An 18,031-nucleotide genomic window follows, 5' to 3' on the forward strand; every position below is an offset into this window, starting at 1 on the left:
AAGAAGTTCGCGGGGGTCAAGTGGATGCAGCTAGCACAGAACCGGGTTAAGTGGAGAAATATGGGAGAGGCCTTCGCCCTGCAGTGGGTATAGCCAGGCTGATGATGATGATGTCTCGTACAGAATAGTGTTGGTGACCACCGCTGTGTCTGTGGCTCAGCGACGAGGCCGTTCCTTGTGGACCGTACACCTTTATTTACAGCGAATTTACAACAATGTCGTCAGATGCGAAATCGCAACATAAAAAACTAGACTGCAAATGAATGGACGATCGGAAATCAGTGGCTAGCAGAATAAGGCCGTGACTCACCTCCTGCTACACTTATGGCCGGAGTCTGTGGAAACCTCCGTCAGCCTAGCCTCCCTCCTATCCGGCTCCGTACTCAACTGTCAAAACGCTCACTTCCTTCACTTTACCAAAATGTTCAGTCTAGACCGTTGACCAATCACCGACAGGCAACTCCGCGGCCAACAGCATGGAATGTTTTAAAATGGGCTGACCAATCGCTGTGCAATATATGCCTCTCCCGTATGCATATTACAGTAAAACAAACACAAAACATGCACAAAGCAGCGAGTGCTCGAGCGCGCAACCACAATCATCTCGGATTTACGCTCTCTCCAAACTTTTCCCTCAGGAACGCAGGAGGTGCCAAGCTGTCATAAAATAAACAACGCCGATGGTTGCGCTTCCAACACACACACACACACACACACACACACACACACACACACACACACACACACACACACACACACACACACACACACACACACACACACACACACACACACACACACACACACACACACACACACACACACACACACACACACACACACACACACACACACACACACACACACACACACACACACACACACACACACACACACACACACACACACACACACACACACACACACACACACACACACACACACACACACACACACACACACACACACACACACACACACACACACACACACACTTGGGGTCCAAACATTCCGATCACTGGCGGATCACTGCGCGGGGGCGGCGGTTTCAAAAGGACGGATGGCCAAGCAAGCGCCTTTCGAGAAGACACCGACAGCCTCCCTCAGTCACGCCAGCGCTGGTCACGCATTCTCCCCAGTCCGTGTTTCGCCGCGTTTCGGGGATTTATGACCGTGTGCGCCCGCTCCATTTAGAACGAAAAATAGACAGAACAGTAACCGCCGATTCCGCAACAACTACAGCGCTTACGCTGTGCTCTCTATTTTGGATCCTTCGCGGCACGGCCGAAGAGCGACTCTGGGCCCATTTTCCGAGAATCGGAACGGACCGAACCGGCGGCGTCGCCCGTTCCCATGGGTTCGGATACCACTTCCGAGGAATGGCCGCCTGCGCGACCGTCATAAATAAACTCGCGTCAAGCTGCCCTTTGACCTTGGCCGCTCCTCCGGACTCTTTCCTACAACAGTGGACCCGATGATGCTTCTGAAAGCCTGCAAACTTAACCGCCGCCTGAGCTCAGTCAGAAGCTCGCGACGACTGGGTCGGCCCTCTTATGGGCAGGCCTTCTGGCGCAGCAGTAGCCTGTAGCGACTTAGATAGGCGGATTCAGCGTTCTTCCAGCTGATCCCACGTGACCAGGCAATACCCAAAGCAAGAAAAGCACACCAAATAGCATGCGGCGCTGGTATCACGTGTGACCAGACAAAATTCAAAACAAGGAAGAGGAATACTAAAACGCGTGTCAGCATTAGCAAACGTGACCCGGCAAAACACGGGGCAAGAAAAGCGAAACTGAATTGCGTACGCGCGCAGACTTCACGCGATCGAGCACAACTAGTGAAAGCACAAGCGAACTCGGATGTCAGCCTCTATCCTCTGCGCATCATCGCGGCGCGGGTCAACCGAAGCCGAAGTACACATGTAAAAACAAAATGGCCCTCTTCGCCCGTTTCCCACGAACGGCGTGGCCCGACCGAAACTGAAATGCCTTAAAGGGAGCGATGAGCGAAACGATATCTGCACCGCCATATAGACACTGTCAGCTCAAGCCAACAACGGCTTGAGCTCAGCGCATTACTAATGGGACTTCACCCACGCAATCATAACCTTCTAAACAAGATATACACAGGAGGTGGCGTCGACTAGAACAGACGGCGGAACATCGAGCTCCGGAATTTACCGTCTTTTTGCCAGACCATCAACCCTGGGACCTCCATCGCCCAACTCACGTCATTCGGCAAGTACCTGGGATCATTCTGACTCTTCATGTGCTGAATTTGATAGCTTTTTGGCTAGGAACCGACCATATATATGTTCCGATGATGCCCGAGGCTCGCTAAGCCTTGCCACGGATCTCGATTGTGTTACCATGGCAACGGCACCGCCGCCGCCACGTGCCGTCGATGAATTTCCCGGAGACACGTGCCCACGCTGCCGAAGCACGCGCCAATGCCTCAGACGCCAGAGAAGAACGCGCTCATACCTCTGAAGATTTCGATGCGTCTGACTGGATTACCCCAAAGAGGAAAGGCAAACAAGATTCCGGCGACACATTTCTCAACGCTGAAAACTGTCGTAATCAGGGCACCAAGTACACTCAATATCTCCCAGGTTAAACCCTACGAAATTCTTCAAGAAATTTCCTCAGCAGCAGACTTGGCGCAATATGAGCGACAGGCTCTGACTCTACAAATCAAATACCACCAGAATGTCATCCTTCTGAAGACCACCAACGAATTGACCGCCCGAAAGGTAGCAGCACTTTCCTCGTTATCCATCCGAGCCAAAACTCATAACATCCAATCTTACATGACGGCCCCGGTGGCGTCGTGCCGGGGCGTAATTCATGGAATCGAGAAAGGTCTTTCAGAAGCCGAACTTTTAGAAAGCCTTGAATCGTGGCATGCGACGATCCTGTCCGCTCGTATGATGGGACAGACCGAGTCTGTATTAATAACTTTTGAAGGCACCCATGTACCTCGACAAATTCTGTTCCGCCGCGTCTTGTACAGATGCAAGCCTGAAAGACCAAATGCTTTGAAGTGCAGCAGGTGCCGTGAATATGGTCATCGGCTGCTGAACTGCCCTCACCCTCCGACATATCAACGCTGCCCCACCTGCTCAGCCCAGCTCAGCCAACAAGATGAACCACATCGTTGCTCCGCCTATTGCTTCCACTGCGGTGGAACCCACCCAACTTTTGGCCTCACCTGCCCTGTACAGAAACAACAAGACCAAAAGAGTCACAAGGCTGCATATGACCGAAGGAAGAGTCTCAGGGAACAGCTGGAACCTTCTGTCCAAGACCAGAAAAAGCCATCTATTTCCCAGCGTCCCACTACAAAGCGACTATTGACTACGCGACAGAAAATGTCTGGTCACCCTGGCAAGAAGAACACGCAACCCCTTCATCCTCCGACTCGCGAGGACTTCCCCCCTCTGTCACATGCAAATCAAGAGACGGCACCACCCCCTCGGACCAATGTCTGGCATCAAGAAGTTCAAGAACTGCCAGCTGCCCCACGTCCGCTTCTCAAGCCAGCTACGCTCCCACCACCGGGTAAGCCGAGCCCGCCACTTCCCATTTCCCCTCCCAAACCTTTCTCTTATACATCTTCCGATTCCACACCAGTTATCACATCTGAGAATTATATACGCCACATAAAAGATCGAAATGACCCTATTATATGGTACCTTGCAGAAGAAATTTCCGCCATTCGCCAAGCATTCGAACTCATGCATACCCTCCTTAGCAATCTCCTGCAGGATGACGAACGCATGGATTTCCTAAATCATTCTCTTAAACGGCCCCGTCCATCTACATCCCCTGAAGCAACTGCTGCATCCTCTTCTGTCCCTCCCGAGAAGCGCGCTAACGTAGCTTAAGAATGGCAGGGAACAATCACATACACATTGTACAGTGGAATAGCAGAAACCTGCGTACCAATCGGACACTCTTTATTCAATGGCTCCTGACTTTACCCTCGCAGCCCCACGTCATTCTCATTCAAGAATCACGTGCTCTTAAAGGTATTCCGGGATACCGTGCCCTGCATGCAGCGCATGACAGCGACTGTGCCCCATTAGTGAGCACTTATATTCGTCGGGACATCCGATTTGAGGCCATTGAAGTCCCCAGTCGTCTTGAACGTCACCTTATTGCATTTACACTGTATTCTGATCACTTATCTCGCCCTTTGTCCATTCTAAATTTTTATAACCCTCCTACCGAGTACACGCTTTTCAAACCGCTAATGCACTTTACTTCAAGACTGTTTCGAGACTTCGCGACTTCTTGATAGGTGGGGATTTTAATGCCCCGCACGTTATCTGGGGTTACCCACACACCTTCCGACCTGGCCGTATACTCAACGACGCATTAAACGGAGCTCAATTAACTGTTTATAACACCCCAAACTCCATTACCCGGGAAGGTTACAGGAACCAACAATCCACCATGCCAGACCTCACAGTGGGCCGCGGACTGCGAGAGGTCACCTGGCAAGTTACAGATGAAAAATTGCTCAGCCACCATTACATTATTAACATCACTGTCCCAAGCCGTACCCGTCCGCGTAAACGAAAAATTTGCCACACAAACTGGAATACCTTTCGCACTATACGCGACACCTCTCATACTACTGGCAGTCTTCAGAGCTGGACAAAAGCACTCAAACATGCTCAGAAACAAGCTACGCAGGAGAGTTCCACTTCAGCCCCGTCAGATAATCCGGACCCTTACCTTGTACGCATCTGGAAGAGGCGGAAACGACTCTTGCACACTCTTCGCACTCAGCCCAACAATGCTCGCCTCTCCGACCGAGTCACCGAATTGACGCGACAGGTTAAAGAACACTGCGTTACACTTGACACCAATCAATGGAACAAAATTTGTAACACCATTAACGGCACACTAACTCAAAAAAGAACCTGGCATTTACTCAGAGAACTACTCGGGCGTCGACCGGCGCCTGTTCCCACTCTTGAGAAGCACTATTCTCAACTAGGCGCGGATGCCTTAACAGCCCAACTCCGCGATCTCTACATTCCTCCTCCCCTACCCAGCCTTTATACTCCGTACACTGGTGCTTCCAATGTAGAACTCGATCAGCCGTTTACCCTCTGGGATCTCGACTGGGCGCTAGAACAGCTAAAGCGGAAGTCAGTCCCAGGTGAAGACCAGATTACATACTCACTCATTCGAAATCTCTCTTACAAGGACAAAGAACATTTTCTCAGCATTATAAACTTACATTGGGAAGAAAGCACACTCCCAGCATCTTGGAAACAATCACTTATATCCCTACTTCCAAAGCCAGGCAAAAAACCTGCGCTTCAAAACCTTCGCCCAGTTTCTTTAACATCATGTCTGGGAAAAACCATGGAGCGGATGGTGCTCAATCGGCTCGAGACTCATCTTGAATCCATAGATTTCTTTCCCCCTCAACAAATTGGCTTCCGAAAAGGTGTGTCTACTCAGGACCTATTTTTTCTCCTCATGCACGAATTTGACCCTCCGCCCACTTCCCAGATCCAAGCCATAGTGGCCCTTGATGTGCGAAAAGCTTTTGATAACCTTGCCCACGATCCTCTATTAAACATCCTTGCCTCTACTGGCTGTGGTCCAAAGATGTATGGCTACCTCACAGCATTTCTCCGCGACCGTACGGCCAAGTTCCGTCTCCCCGATTCGATATCTGATCCTTTTCCCCCTCACACGTGGTACTCCTCAGGGCGCTAGTCTGTCACCCACCCTTTTTAACCTTGCAATGGCTCCCCTATCTCGTACTTTAGCGTCTATCCCAAACCTAAAACACACATTCTATGCAGACGACCTTACTCTTTGGTGCACTTCTGGGTCTCCTGGAGTAGTAGAGGAGACCATACAGCAAGGTATCTATGCAGTCGTTAGTTACCTTGATAAAGTAGGGCTATCTCCCGCACCTGAAAAATCCGAATTGCTGCTGATTGCAAAAACTCGCTATCAACGCCAACATAACCAGCTGATCAATCTCACAATGGCAGGTCACCCCATCCCTCATGTATCATCCTGCCGGATCCTCGGACTTCATATCCATGAGTCAACTAATCAGGCCAATGTATCTACAACCGTTAAAGTTTGCAATCAGCTTACGCATCTAGTTCGCCGCATAGTCAATAAGCACGCCGGGCTACGCGAGGGTCAAGTCAGGCAGCTTGTCCACGCATTAGCACTTAGCAAAATTTTATATACGATTCCTTACCTTACACTAACTTGTCGCCAAAGACATCAGATTGAGGTTGCGCTTCACATATTGTACAAGGCCGCCCTTAACGTCCCTGTACATACGTCCACGGAGCGCCTATACTCTACGGGGCTGTTCTTGCCCCTGGGAGACCTCATACAACAACATCGCGACCGGCAAATTGCACGTCTTTCTAGCACCAAACAAGGACATTGGATACTACAGCAGGTTGCACTCAAACCTATAGACCTCCCTATAATTACCCCTCCTTCTTCGCTCCCGGATAACCTCAGAATAATCCCCATTCCAAAAAACGTTGCACCCGACACTAACACAGGCAGACGTTCCGCTCGCGTTTCCAACCATGTTCACCCGACAGATTCCACGATCATCTACACAGATGCATCACGAACTAACGTCGGAGCGGCTGGTTACTCAATTCAGAGCTGTCGCGATGTAGTGATGCATACCCTCGGTCCTTACATAGATCCTCCTCCTACAGCGACTCTCGAGACCCTACCAATAGTTACCAGTATTCAAGACTTCGCACAAGCACCCCCTAACCCTTCAGGATATACCATACACACTGATTCAATACAAGCTATACGCGCCATTCACACGGGTCGCATTCCTGAAGAACTACACGATGATCTACACAGAGCTCTTACCAAACTACGTCCCCACACTGCAAAAGTGAGGTGGATTCCTGGTCACGCTGGAATCCCAGGCAATGAGGTAGTGCATCGCCTCGCCCGCGAACTTCAACACCGGGCGCCTGGGATTCCCTGGCCTTATCCACCAACGTGGGACACTACTCTTCACTACAAAAAAGAAATCAACGTTCACTACGACAACATTAGAGAAACACTCCGCACACTTCCTCTTCCTGATAAATCTCTCACTACCACGCAAATCCGCATTCTTAGACGCATACAACTAAATACACTGCTTACTCCTGCCCGATCTTTTCTATACAGAATCATACATTCCCCTGCATGCCCAAATTGCCCAGAACACTATGCAAACTTGGAGCATTGCTTCTTTTCATGCCCTGTCGCCCTCCAATCTCCTCACTTTCCCCACCCTCCTCCCCCAACGTGGCGGGCTTGGTTAACCTCTGACCAGCTGCAAGATCAGTTGGCCTTGGCGACCCTGGCCCAGGACATTCTTAACGCTTAATGTAATGCGTTAAATAAAGTTGTTTCCTCCTCCTCCTTCAAAACAAAACACGGAAAGGGACATAAGCGGCCTCGTGTTTATAGCTTTACTCGCGCGAGCCATGAGTGCCGTTTCCAACGCAATGCCTGCGTGCGATTCGTACCATGGGTCAGTCAATAATGTGTACGTTTTGGGCGAAGGAAGGAGGTTGCTGTGTCCGCGGACACGATACCGTTCTCACACTGACAGGACTGAGTTCACGCTTCAAAGCATCGCTGGGCGGCGCTGCGGATGGATGGATGGAATATAGGAGCGTCCCCTTTGAAACGGGGTGGTATACCAGTAGCTATCATGCTCATTCTTCTCCCTATATCTTAATTATTGATTTAGGTTGGTTAACTATAAACCATCATTCTATTTATTAAATTTTTGTTCCTACATTACTAACAATATGTCACTTCTCTGCTTTTGAGCCACCCATCTTCCAGCCGTTTTTTTGCTAGCTTCCACCGCCGGTTTATTCACCCGGCCACTGTTATCTCTAAACCCCAGAGCTTCAGGAACAGTGATTGCGCCTGCACCAACTTCCGGATGGATACCATTACATTCGAGTATAATATGGTCAATTGTTTCAATGGAGTTTCCACATACAGCACATGCGTCATCTCCATTGTTAAATTTCTTTTTGTAGCTGCGTGTACTAAGCCACCCTGATCTAGCTTCAAAAAAACAGGGCACTGCCTCTTGAGTTATCAAAGAAAGTTTCCTTCCTGATCTGCATTTTCCACTTTCGGTATATTTTCGCACTCTGTTTCTTCTCCATCGAATTTATCCAATTTTTACCTTCTACGTTTTTCACTTGTTGCTTAATTCTCTTTATTTCTCCGTCCTTGTGACTAGCATACTTACTAGTTAGCTTCCTAGTTCTTTTCCTCCATTGTGAGTCAACGCTTTTTAAGTACAGGTATTTAAATACTTCAGCTGCCCATCTGTTGCTGTCCAATTTCCTCAGGCGTTCCTCATATAATATTTTACTCTGAGCTTCCCGCACTTCGAAAGATGCCCAGCCCATATCTCCCTGTACCGCCTCATTTGTAGTTTTGCCGTGGGCACCTAGTGCTAATCGTCCGACGGATCTCTGATTTGTTTCTAATGTCGACTGTACCTTTGATTTTAGGCACAAAACCGCATTTCTGAAAGCGGCTCCTGATGGGCAACGCCATCCGTGGCAGAAAAACACACACTGGGACGCCGCCGGCTCGGCTCGCTGCCTTCGCGATGTGCGCCGCGCGCTTTCTCTCGAACGAGCACGCGCCCTGACGCGCCCCCGCAGGCGCATCGCGACATGCCGCCTGCATTCCGTCTTGATTATTGGACAACCTGCCGCGTATTTCCATGGAGGAAACGTAATTATAGGCGAGAAAATTTTTATTCACGTCAGCACTGTAGAGCAGACGACAGACGGCGATGAGTAAATATGGATTGTGAATGCGTTTCCCACGTTAGCGAAAACGTAGGAAGTTTATCTCGAGGTAAGTCAGCTATGCGACTATATTGTCGTATATAATGTTTAAAAACTGCGAAAGTATTATCAGTACTCTGAGATAAAGTTGCTCGCTCTTTGATTATTGTTTTGGCCTGTAGCATGAGATCTATATACGGTTTTGTTTTTATTATTACGATGTTACTAAAGCAAATCTTGCAGTAGAAGATTAAGCTATAGTCCGAAGGAGATGTTTCTTCAAAGGCACGAACGCTAGCAGTCTCAAAAGCACATGCGTGCTCCGCGCGCTGCACGCGACATAACCGGCTCGCGGCTCGGAAGGAAGGTGAAATCTAAGCTTGTACTACAATCGTGCTTTATTTCGGTTCTTACTAAATGGTTGTGCTTCATTTATATTTGGTTTGCATTTACGAAACCTGTGACGCGAATAGGGTGCTCCGTGCGAGTAGTGTCAATCGAGCCATAACTAGGATCGCTTTTGTATTGCACTTCCAACATATTTTGGTTATGAATAATAATAATGTTGGTTCATTTACTGGCCAGTTTGTGGTAATCTGTAAAAGCGACTCAGCCAAGCATGTCCCCCCCCCCCCCCCAAAAAAAAAAAAAAAAAAAAAAGCCTCGTTCCTAGATATTTTCTTGGTCGTAGGGCACATTCACACATCATTAGCGATCGCGGACGTCGCACGCTGGACATCTGTTGATTTGGTTGCTTTCAGAGCACTCGCAAAGCAGGGAGAGAACACAGAAAATCGGCAAAGCAAGACACGCGCGGTGCAAAGAGCAGGATAATCCTCTACCCCCTTAACGTCGTATAGATGGTGTTAAACCATTGTACTCTTTTGATGCCTCTCTAAGACGTCTTTGTCAACTGTCGAACATTTCTGAGTTTATGAAGAAGGGGAAAATTGGCCCTTTTCGTTTCCACAAAGAACCCGAGACTTCTCGGAATGCTGTCATGCGGTTGGAAAACAGGTCTTGGAAACGCTTCCAATGAAATCTGAAAAGTTCCAGACGTGAGTCTCGTCTTTTGGCGCTTCGCTTACTATTGTGGCTACCCATGACACAATGCTACTTTGTACCTCCGTTTCGCATCAGCGGAAGCGTTTTTGTATCGCCAAATAACCGCCAGGCGCAACTCGATCGCCGCACGTGCACAGGAAGCTAGCGGAGCGTCTGCTCCGGCGACGTCCCATCGTTGCACATTTCGCCACCATGCCACGAATGCGGCGCTGCCATCGCGCGGCGAAACTTGAGCTTGGGTTCCCTATTGCCATATATCTCTCTCGTGGTAAACATGCCCAAACCCTCGGCGCGGCAACGCAACCGCGGTGACACACATGGTCCGCAGGCTGACGGAAACGTACACTTCGCCCGCCACGTGATGGTATCGAACACAGTGACTACACCTGTCTAAATTTCAGATTCGAAATTATTTATTTTTGCCTTGCAAAAACGTAGAAAGAGGAGGTGCAGAAAAAGCGTTGAGGCAAAGCTCGACGAAGCCGCAGCCACTCTTCCCTAGGCAACGGCACAATGCTAGGCACAGACGATTACACAGCGTAATACCAGGTATAACGATCCAGAAAAGAACATACTGGTAAATTAAAGCTTGGCTGCTTCAGTGCAATGAGGAAATGTTATAAAGGCACACGACGATAGAACTTTACACACTTTCAGTATGTATATATATACGGCTTTTTACTGTTGGTAGCATACAAACCACGCAAATGACTGTTAGGTGGGCTGAATAGGTCAAGATTATTATATTAATATGCGTTTAACAGTGACAGAAGGATATCATTCAAACGGTCTGTGCCTAAATTTAAAGAAATACCTGGCATAGTGAAGCTTTCGCTTCAAGAATTCTGCCCGATCCGCGTAATTGCACACGCGAGGCTGCGACCCTCGACATGAAGCTCCTTCCTAGTGTGAAGCGGCGCTTCGCTTGATCGCGACCAGAAAAGAGCTGAAGGCGCTGCAATCAGTCCTGTTGTCCTGTTGTGCGTTGACAGTAATGTGGTGAGGCAGGAGACGCTGATAACCTTTGTGTTTCCAATTCCGGCTCACGAAGCCGAAGTATCAGCGTTGGTTGGAAATCCACAATTCTTGTCAGGCAAAGCACCACACGCACCGCGGGAGCAGCTTGCATGCGTAATCAGAATGATTGGCCTGAAATTTTAGGCACGCATATCTCAGGGCACAGGCAAGTGCGCTACTAAAATTCTGAAAAAGAAAAAAAAAGAAATAGAGTAGCCGTCAAACGCCCCTATCTACAAATTTTCGATGTAGACCCGCATGCAGCCCCAGTGAATAAAAAGTGAACTATCACACTTAGTTGCTGTTATTACGATGACAACTATCCTCACTGCTTGTGTCTACCTCGCCGCGTATCCCATGCGTCAGCGCTACGCCTACTAAAGCGTCCATATAGGCATTGCCTACCTAGACCATCAAACGCTGACGCAGTTATCCGACACCGCGCCCACCCAAGGCTAAAACAAAGTTTCTCACGGCCGTCGCAGCAGCACACGAAACCGCAGAGCAAGATCACGTGAGGAGAGAGAGCGAGCCGTCTCTGACGTGCAAGCGAAGAGCGACTTTCGGCTGACGAGTGACGACCTCCTCTTCCTCACCGTAATCGTCAGCGAACACAGACGTCTACGCGAACTGCAAGACGACGACCCAGCCTGCCAAAAGTTCCGGAAGGCTGCGAACAACGCATCTGACTACGAAATTGATAATGGCATCGTTATCAAGCGATCGTTTCAGAAAGGTCGTATATGCAAGCGAGTGATTGTTCCCGCAACTCTACGAAGTAACGTCATGCTGGTTTTCCACGACAACTGCGGACACCTCGGCCTCGAAAAAAACCAAAGACCTCATTCAGAGAAAGTTCTGGTGGCCATCTATGACCAAGGACATCCACAAGCACATAGAGACCTGCCACACGTGTCAGACCCTAACGTTGTCATCTCACTGGACCACATGGGATCTCTCGACGGAAACAGCGGCTATGTGCTTGTGTGCATTGACCACGCAGCACGTTACATGGACGCTGTGGCTGTGCCGAGCTCTTCGTCAGCACACTACCTAGAATTTCTGACCGAAAGATGGATCCCAAGATTTGGCGTTCCGACCATCGTAATCACAGATCAGGCTAAATGCTTTGTGAACAAACGAACAGCGCAGTTTCACCGCAGGCTCGGGATAACCCACATCAACTCCCCTCCGTATTGGCCTCAATCCAACGGTCTATCGAGAGAATGATCGGAACTCTCAAACAAATGCTTCAAAAGACCATCGAGAACAAGTGCATTGAAGAAGCAACTTCCCAAAGCAACGTTCGCCATTAACATTACCAAACACCGTCACGGAAACTGCAGTCCGTTCTGGCTAATGCATGGCTACGACCCGAAAATTCCCGGAGAGCTCAACATCGCTTCAGTTGAGAACGAGATCGAAGAAGCGGGACGACTCGGGACTGCCTTCTCGAGAGTCAACGAGAGCCATCCGCCCGATATGATTCAAGACGACGGGGACCCCAGACTTTCATACCAGAGATCTCGTCATGCTCGAAGCCGACGCGCGGAACACACTTGACGCGCTCTACGAAGGACCCTTTGGAATTACAGGTGATCGAGCCAAACTTAGTAGTCATATAGAAAGACTACGCCGCGTACATGGTAATGTCAACCAGAAAACAGTAAACGTTGAACAACTGCGAAGATACAAGGAGCGCGATCTCGTCGCTAATGAGCTTATGTCATTGCTAGCACCTGAGGACAGACGCAAATTCGGGAAGGTCGTGTCAGCGCTACGCCGACTAAAGCGCCCATGGTCTACCTTGACCACGGAACGCTGACGCCGCTATCCGACACCGCGCCCAGCCAAGGCTAAAACAAACTTCCTGAGGGCCGTCGCCGCTGCACACGAAACCGCAGAGCAAGATCACGTGAGGAGAGAGAACGAGCCGTCTCTGACGTGTACAGCTGTGTGTGTGTGTATGACTGGTGTACGCATCGGTACCAAGGATTCGACCGTGGGAAAAACGGATGTGAAGGTGGTGAAATGTGAATACGAAGCTGGACCGAGCGCAGTTCGCATAGGCGCTTTCTTCTTGTGGACTGACATTCTACTTAATTTCCTGACACCTCAATAAATTAGTTCTCTTACTTTCTTTGAGTTTCTGCTAACACATGTACAAAAGCAACTTTAGTGCTGTGTTTTATTTTTTGTACTTGTTTTAAAAATCCTCAAAGCTTTGAACGCTCTTCCTGGCGTTTCTCTCACCTCCGGTTGGTGCGCGAACGTTTACGGAGAACATAGAGAGCACGAGCTCTTTCTTGCCGTGATAGAGACAAGGCGTTTCCCCTTTCCAGTGCTCCTTCATCAGAAAGTTCTACTGGCACGGGCGTTATTCGCAAACCACGCATCCCCATCTGGAGCATAGCGAATCTGGCCCACCTGTTCCTCAAGTGCCTCGCATAGCCTCGCCTTTCTCGCAGTTCCCGGCCAGCTGGTCCTAGAAATGCAGGGCCGCTTCCATGTTGGCGCTCGAATCCCAGCTATAAGCGATAATAAAAAAAAAAAAGTGTGTGGGGGGGGTGGGGGGGTGGGAGGATTCGACTGCAAGTTCAAGCAGCTTTTTTTTTCGGGGAAGCTTTTCCTCCAGCTGACTTTACTGTTTTGTTTATAATCGTTTCAGACGCAGGCGTTCTGAGGAAGGACGAGGCGACCAGAGGGAAGGAGCGAGTCCCCCTCTTCCCAGCCAACACAGGCAAGTGTTCTTTTGTGCCTCGCTCGTCTCGTGTTTCGGCTACGCTTGCGCTGGAGAACGAGGAGGCTTTTCCTTCTTCTTCTCTTCAGCTCCTTAGAACGCCTTGGCAAAAGGCGACGCGATTGCTGCAGTGGGGGACGCTTCCCTTTCCACCCCTGCCGAGTGTTTTCTGTCCGCGCGCAAGGTGTCCAAGGGGGAGAGTATGAATCGCACTCGCCACGCTAGAGAGACCATAGCTGTAGCATGGGCCTACCAAGCATCCGGCACCAGTCGCGGGCTAGCAAAGCATTACACCCTCCTCGCCGAGCTCGCAGGAAAAGAGCCCGGTCACGTGGGTGCCCCTTGGGTATTTGAAGATGTGCGCTGGCTGCGTGCACTGCTGTTCTCGCCGGCCAAGTAGCGGAGGCGCGTTGAGCGTGTGATGTTCTCTGTGCATTTGCGACGTTGCCCTCTACCCCACAGTATTCTGATTTCAAGTCGGCGGTCAAAAAAAAGCGCTCTGGATATTTGTGGTGTGCCGGGCGTGTTCGCGTCGAGTGACGGATGGTGTTTTACCAGAATAAACGCCCTGAATGTTCGTGGTGTGCCTGTCGTGTGACGGAAGGTGTTTGCCAGAATGAGACACAACCAGTGGAACAACGGCGGCTCCCGCGGGTGCGGTTCGGCTTGGGCTTATGTGCGCGGTAGGGGTAGGGGTGGCGGGCGCAACGTGCGCGGCGGATTCTGGCGCCAGCACCGGCCATGGAAGAGGCCCATGGACGAAACCGAGATTGGTGGCGCTATGGACCCTGGACATAGTAGCGGCTATCAATCATGGACGCCGCAGACTCCGTTGCGGTACAATCACCCTGCTCCGACGCGCAGGCATTATTATTATTGTTCGACAGCGAATGCCCCCCAAAAGAAGCGGTGAGTCTTTGCCGCGTGTTCTCGTGGCTTTTCTGCCGCATGTCTCTCAATGTACCTGAGCTTCCCTTGGGCTCGTCGTTTTCCTAGACTTGCGCTCTTGCGGTGAAGTGTTTGTGACGGCGACGCTTGATGTTATTTTCTCATTTCGCGCCGTCCGCCCTGCTGGATGCTTCATTTTGCTCTTTGCGCGGGTCGGCATTACCTCTGTACATTACCTCTGTATAACAAATCGCAATCTGTGCAAAGGCATTTTACGGCGGTTGCGTGGGCGTCTGCGGGCTGCGACTCAAGATTGACTTACCAGCCACTTTTTTTTTTTTTCTTACGTTCGCCTTCGTAAAAAGTAAGGAACCGCAAATACACGTGTTGGCGCTGTATGTACGTACATGTGCTACATGTACGGAACCTGTCAGGGTGGGTTGATAGCCGTAGTATAAGTAATCTCGCCTGGACACGGACCAGCCTTACTTGTGCGCGACAAGCAGTTTGACGTCGGGAACAAACTAACAAGGGAAGTGTGGGCAAGGTCCTGTACGCTCGCTGCTTGCTTACAGTGCCTGTTATGTTGCCGCTCCTACCTGTTCTGTTGCACAACGCCGAACAGCACCGCAGCGTCGGTGTGTACGTGCTGTGCGGTGAGGGCTTCAATACCTGATGCCTAGGAGCAGGCGCAGTTCGCTCTTCCCACGGCGCTTTTGTAGCTTTGAGGACCTCGGCTTGGCTGCGCCGGCACGATGCTCGAAATTGTGTTCAGGGTTTCCAGCGTATCCACCCAGTGCAGCATCGGAATGTGGAAGGTATTTGTGCAGTTTGTGTATAAGCAAAAATGTGACATATGGGTGATGCCGCCGATATGTCAGATGTATGTACTACACTGTGCGCATTTCGCCGGGTGGTTTTTCCTCCTCCAAAGCACTTTCCACACGACGCGAACGCCGGCGTCACGGCAGGCGTCGCAAAAGGGGAATGCACCTGCATGTTGCTGGCTCGCTCACCCTCTCGCGCGAAATGAGAAAATTTTGAAAACCGTGAAGAAAAGAGCAGGAGAGAGCTGAAAGGCCCTCAGTCTGGGAAGAAAAGAATCGGGGGTGGCTTAGTGGACTTCAGGACGAGAAGCAAGAAGTAGGTGACAGGCGCTGACGCGCCAAATATCTGGCAGGGAGAGATCGGAGCCGCTGCACAGACCGGCATGGGCTGACGCGCGCGACGATGTTGGCGCGGCAGCTCGTGTGTGTTTGGAGTCGGGGCTTAAAAATATTTCTCGCGAACTCATGACTCTCGTTCTCAACGGGGAAGAAACCCTATGGGGGGCTTTTATTGAGGAGGCAAGCTGGCCTGGCGCCTCTCGCTAGTGATCTCGTCGTTTGCATGGCCACAGTGACGGATTCGAGCTGCCCTCGACACTGGTTTGTGGGTTGTCTATCCCGCTAGCAAAGCTTAGCGCTGAAGCCGTTGTTATCATTACATTGTTTTTTACACTCGTTTTCCCGAGCCTCACTGTTTCTCGGCCCCTTGTCTCATCGATGCCATGCTTTGTGCTCAAACATCAACTCGACTCTGTGACGCGTTTTCTGCGTTGCTCTGTTAAGCGGGAAACGCATGTGAGCGAAAAAGTGAGCGAAGCGACAAGGCGGCGCGGCGTAAGCGATCATGGTTCGCTCCGTCGCCTACTGGGGAAGACGCATGCACGCGACAGCGCGAACCGAGCGAAAGGTTGTGTGGCTGGCATTTGGCTGGCATAGCGCTTAGTACACCGCAAAACTATTGCCAAATCCAACAACAGTCATAACGATTGCATGAATTAACGTTATTTTGCGACAACATGCCAAAGTAAAATGTATTTACAGTAAACCGTATCGAATGTGTGTGAACTTGCACTGTAATCTGCACAAATAGTCACGTGACCCCTTGTTGCTATTGTTGTTTCGGTTGCGATTAGACGTTCTTTGAATCCTTGGCTATCCACCATTGTTCGTACAAAGCGAAAAATTTACGCGGTAGTGCACAATCACAATGCAACACAGCAAAATAAAGAAAGCGTGCAAAATGAGCGGCAGTGACGTACGCTCACTTCCGGGCGAACGAGCGAAATTTTCTATTTCGGCAGATCCGAGCGACGAGCCAAGCGACACATGCATTTCTGTTCGCGCGAAGGCTTCGCGCGACGCGTGCCGCCGTCGCGTTCGCGTGAGTTTTCGCGTGCATGCGATTCAGCCTTTACCGCCGCTTCGTCGTTCGTTCAAGGGGAGTGCAGTTACACTATTTCCTGTTTCTAACACTGAACAGCATGACGTACTATAAAACACTGCTGAAATTTCTTGTAACGCAGCTCGTTTCTAAGGGACACAGTGCAGTGGTGCGTGGCACGCTAGTACGCTGCGATGCAGAGCCACCCTAGCCTTTCTATCCCCCCCCCCCCGCCTCCCTTTTTTTTTTTTGCCCTGCAATGCTGTTATTGTCTCGATGTGCTCATATATGCACGGATCAGACGAAGGAGCGTCTGCAGGTTCTTCGCTCAAAACGGGCTAAGAAAACATTTCACTCGCAATAAAAAAGCCAGAACGGAAGTTGAGCACTGCGATCGCCTCCCTCGCGAGCTGCTTCCGAATTACAGGCGGAATTTTCTGAAAGCGGATAACCTGAGTGACAGCGACGAGTCAGCCCAGCCCGCGGCGAATTGTCGCCTCATTTGATTAGCGCTTAAGGGGGCAATGCGATAGCGGTGTGTTTGGATCGACGACATGCAGTGTGCAGGGCGAGAAGAGAGTGGCAGTGAAACATGTGGCGCGATTGGCTGCGGCACAGAGGCGCATTTCACACGAAACTCGTGCTGCACTGCACAGAGGCCCTCGCACAAAATTCTTGGTTGCATTTGACAGTGTTCAGCTGCGCACACTAAAAAAGAGCAGAGTGGAGGAACAATGCACATACAGAAGTGAGCCAATAACAGCGATGAAAGGCGGTCGTTAAACGGCGCTTGCTGCGCCGTTTGTGGCATCCTCGTGGGGAAAGCAGAAACCCAACGGCTGCTATGGTGCCTCGTAGGGAGCCTAGCTCCCTAGTGCCTCGATGCGCGCACTGCACCCTAGCGGCTGGCGTAGCGTGGCGCCCTCTCTGGCTCTGCGAGGACAAGTGCGGGCAGTGGATAACCACGTGTTGCGCGGTCGCCTCTTCACCACCAAGGCCCGTTCACACTTGCGACTAGCAGCGGTCGCGCGACCGTTTTGGTCGAAAAGCGACAGTCGCAAATGGTCGCATCGGTCGAAAAGCGACTGCCGCGGGCCGATCGGGCACTGCTCGAATTTCCAGTCGCGCGACTACTAGTCGCAAACCATTTCACCAATCAGCGAGGTCCCGGAGTACTCGATCGAGCACCTTCTCAATGCAATTAAATACCCCTGCCTTTTCAACAAGCGGCACCCGGAATTCAAAGGCAGGGAGAAGGAATATATGGC

At 50.5% G+C, this 18,031-nt stretch overlaps 1 protein-coding gene across 1 annotated transcript in view; it reads left to right on the plus strand.

Annotated features, from left to right (window-relative positions):
* Positions 1–18,031, plus strand: part of LOC146194883 (uncharacterized) — a 216,110-nt gene that overhangs the window by 75,269 nt on the left and 122,810 nt on the right. The window contains exon 2 of the mRNA XM_084597579.1: positions 13,596–13,667. Coding sequence (XP_084453705.1) covers positions 13,596–13,667 — 72 coding nt within the window. The remainder of the gene's footprint in view (positions 1–13,595; positions 13,668–18,031) is intronic.

This window comes from Amblyomma maculatum, chromosome 3, assembly GCF_055883805.1.
Source record: "Amblyomma maculatum isolate TAMU_Amacu chromosome 3, ASM5588380v1, whole genome shotgun sequence".
Lineage (NCBI taxonomy): Eukaryota > Metazoa > Arthropoda > Arachnida > Ixodida > Ixodidae > Amblyomma > Amblyomma maculatum.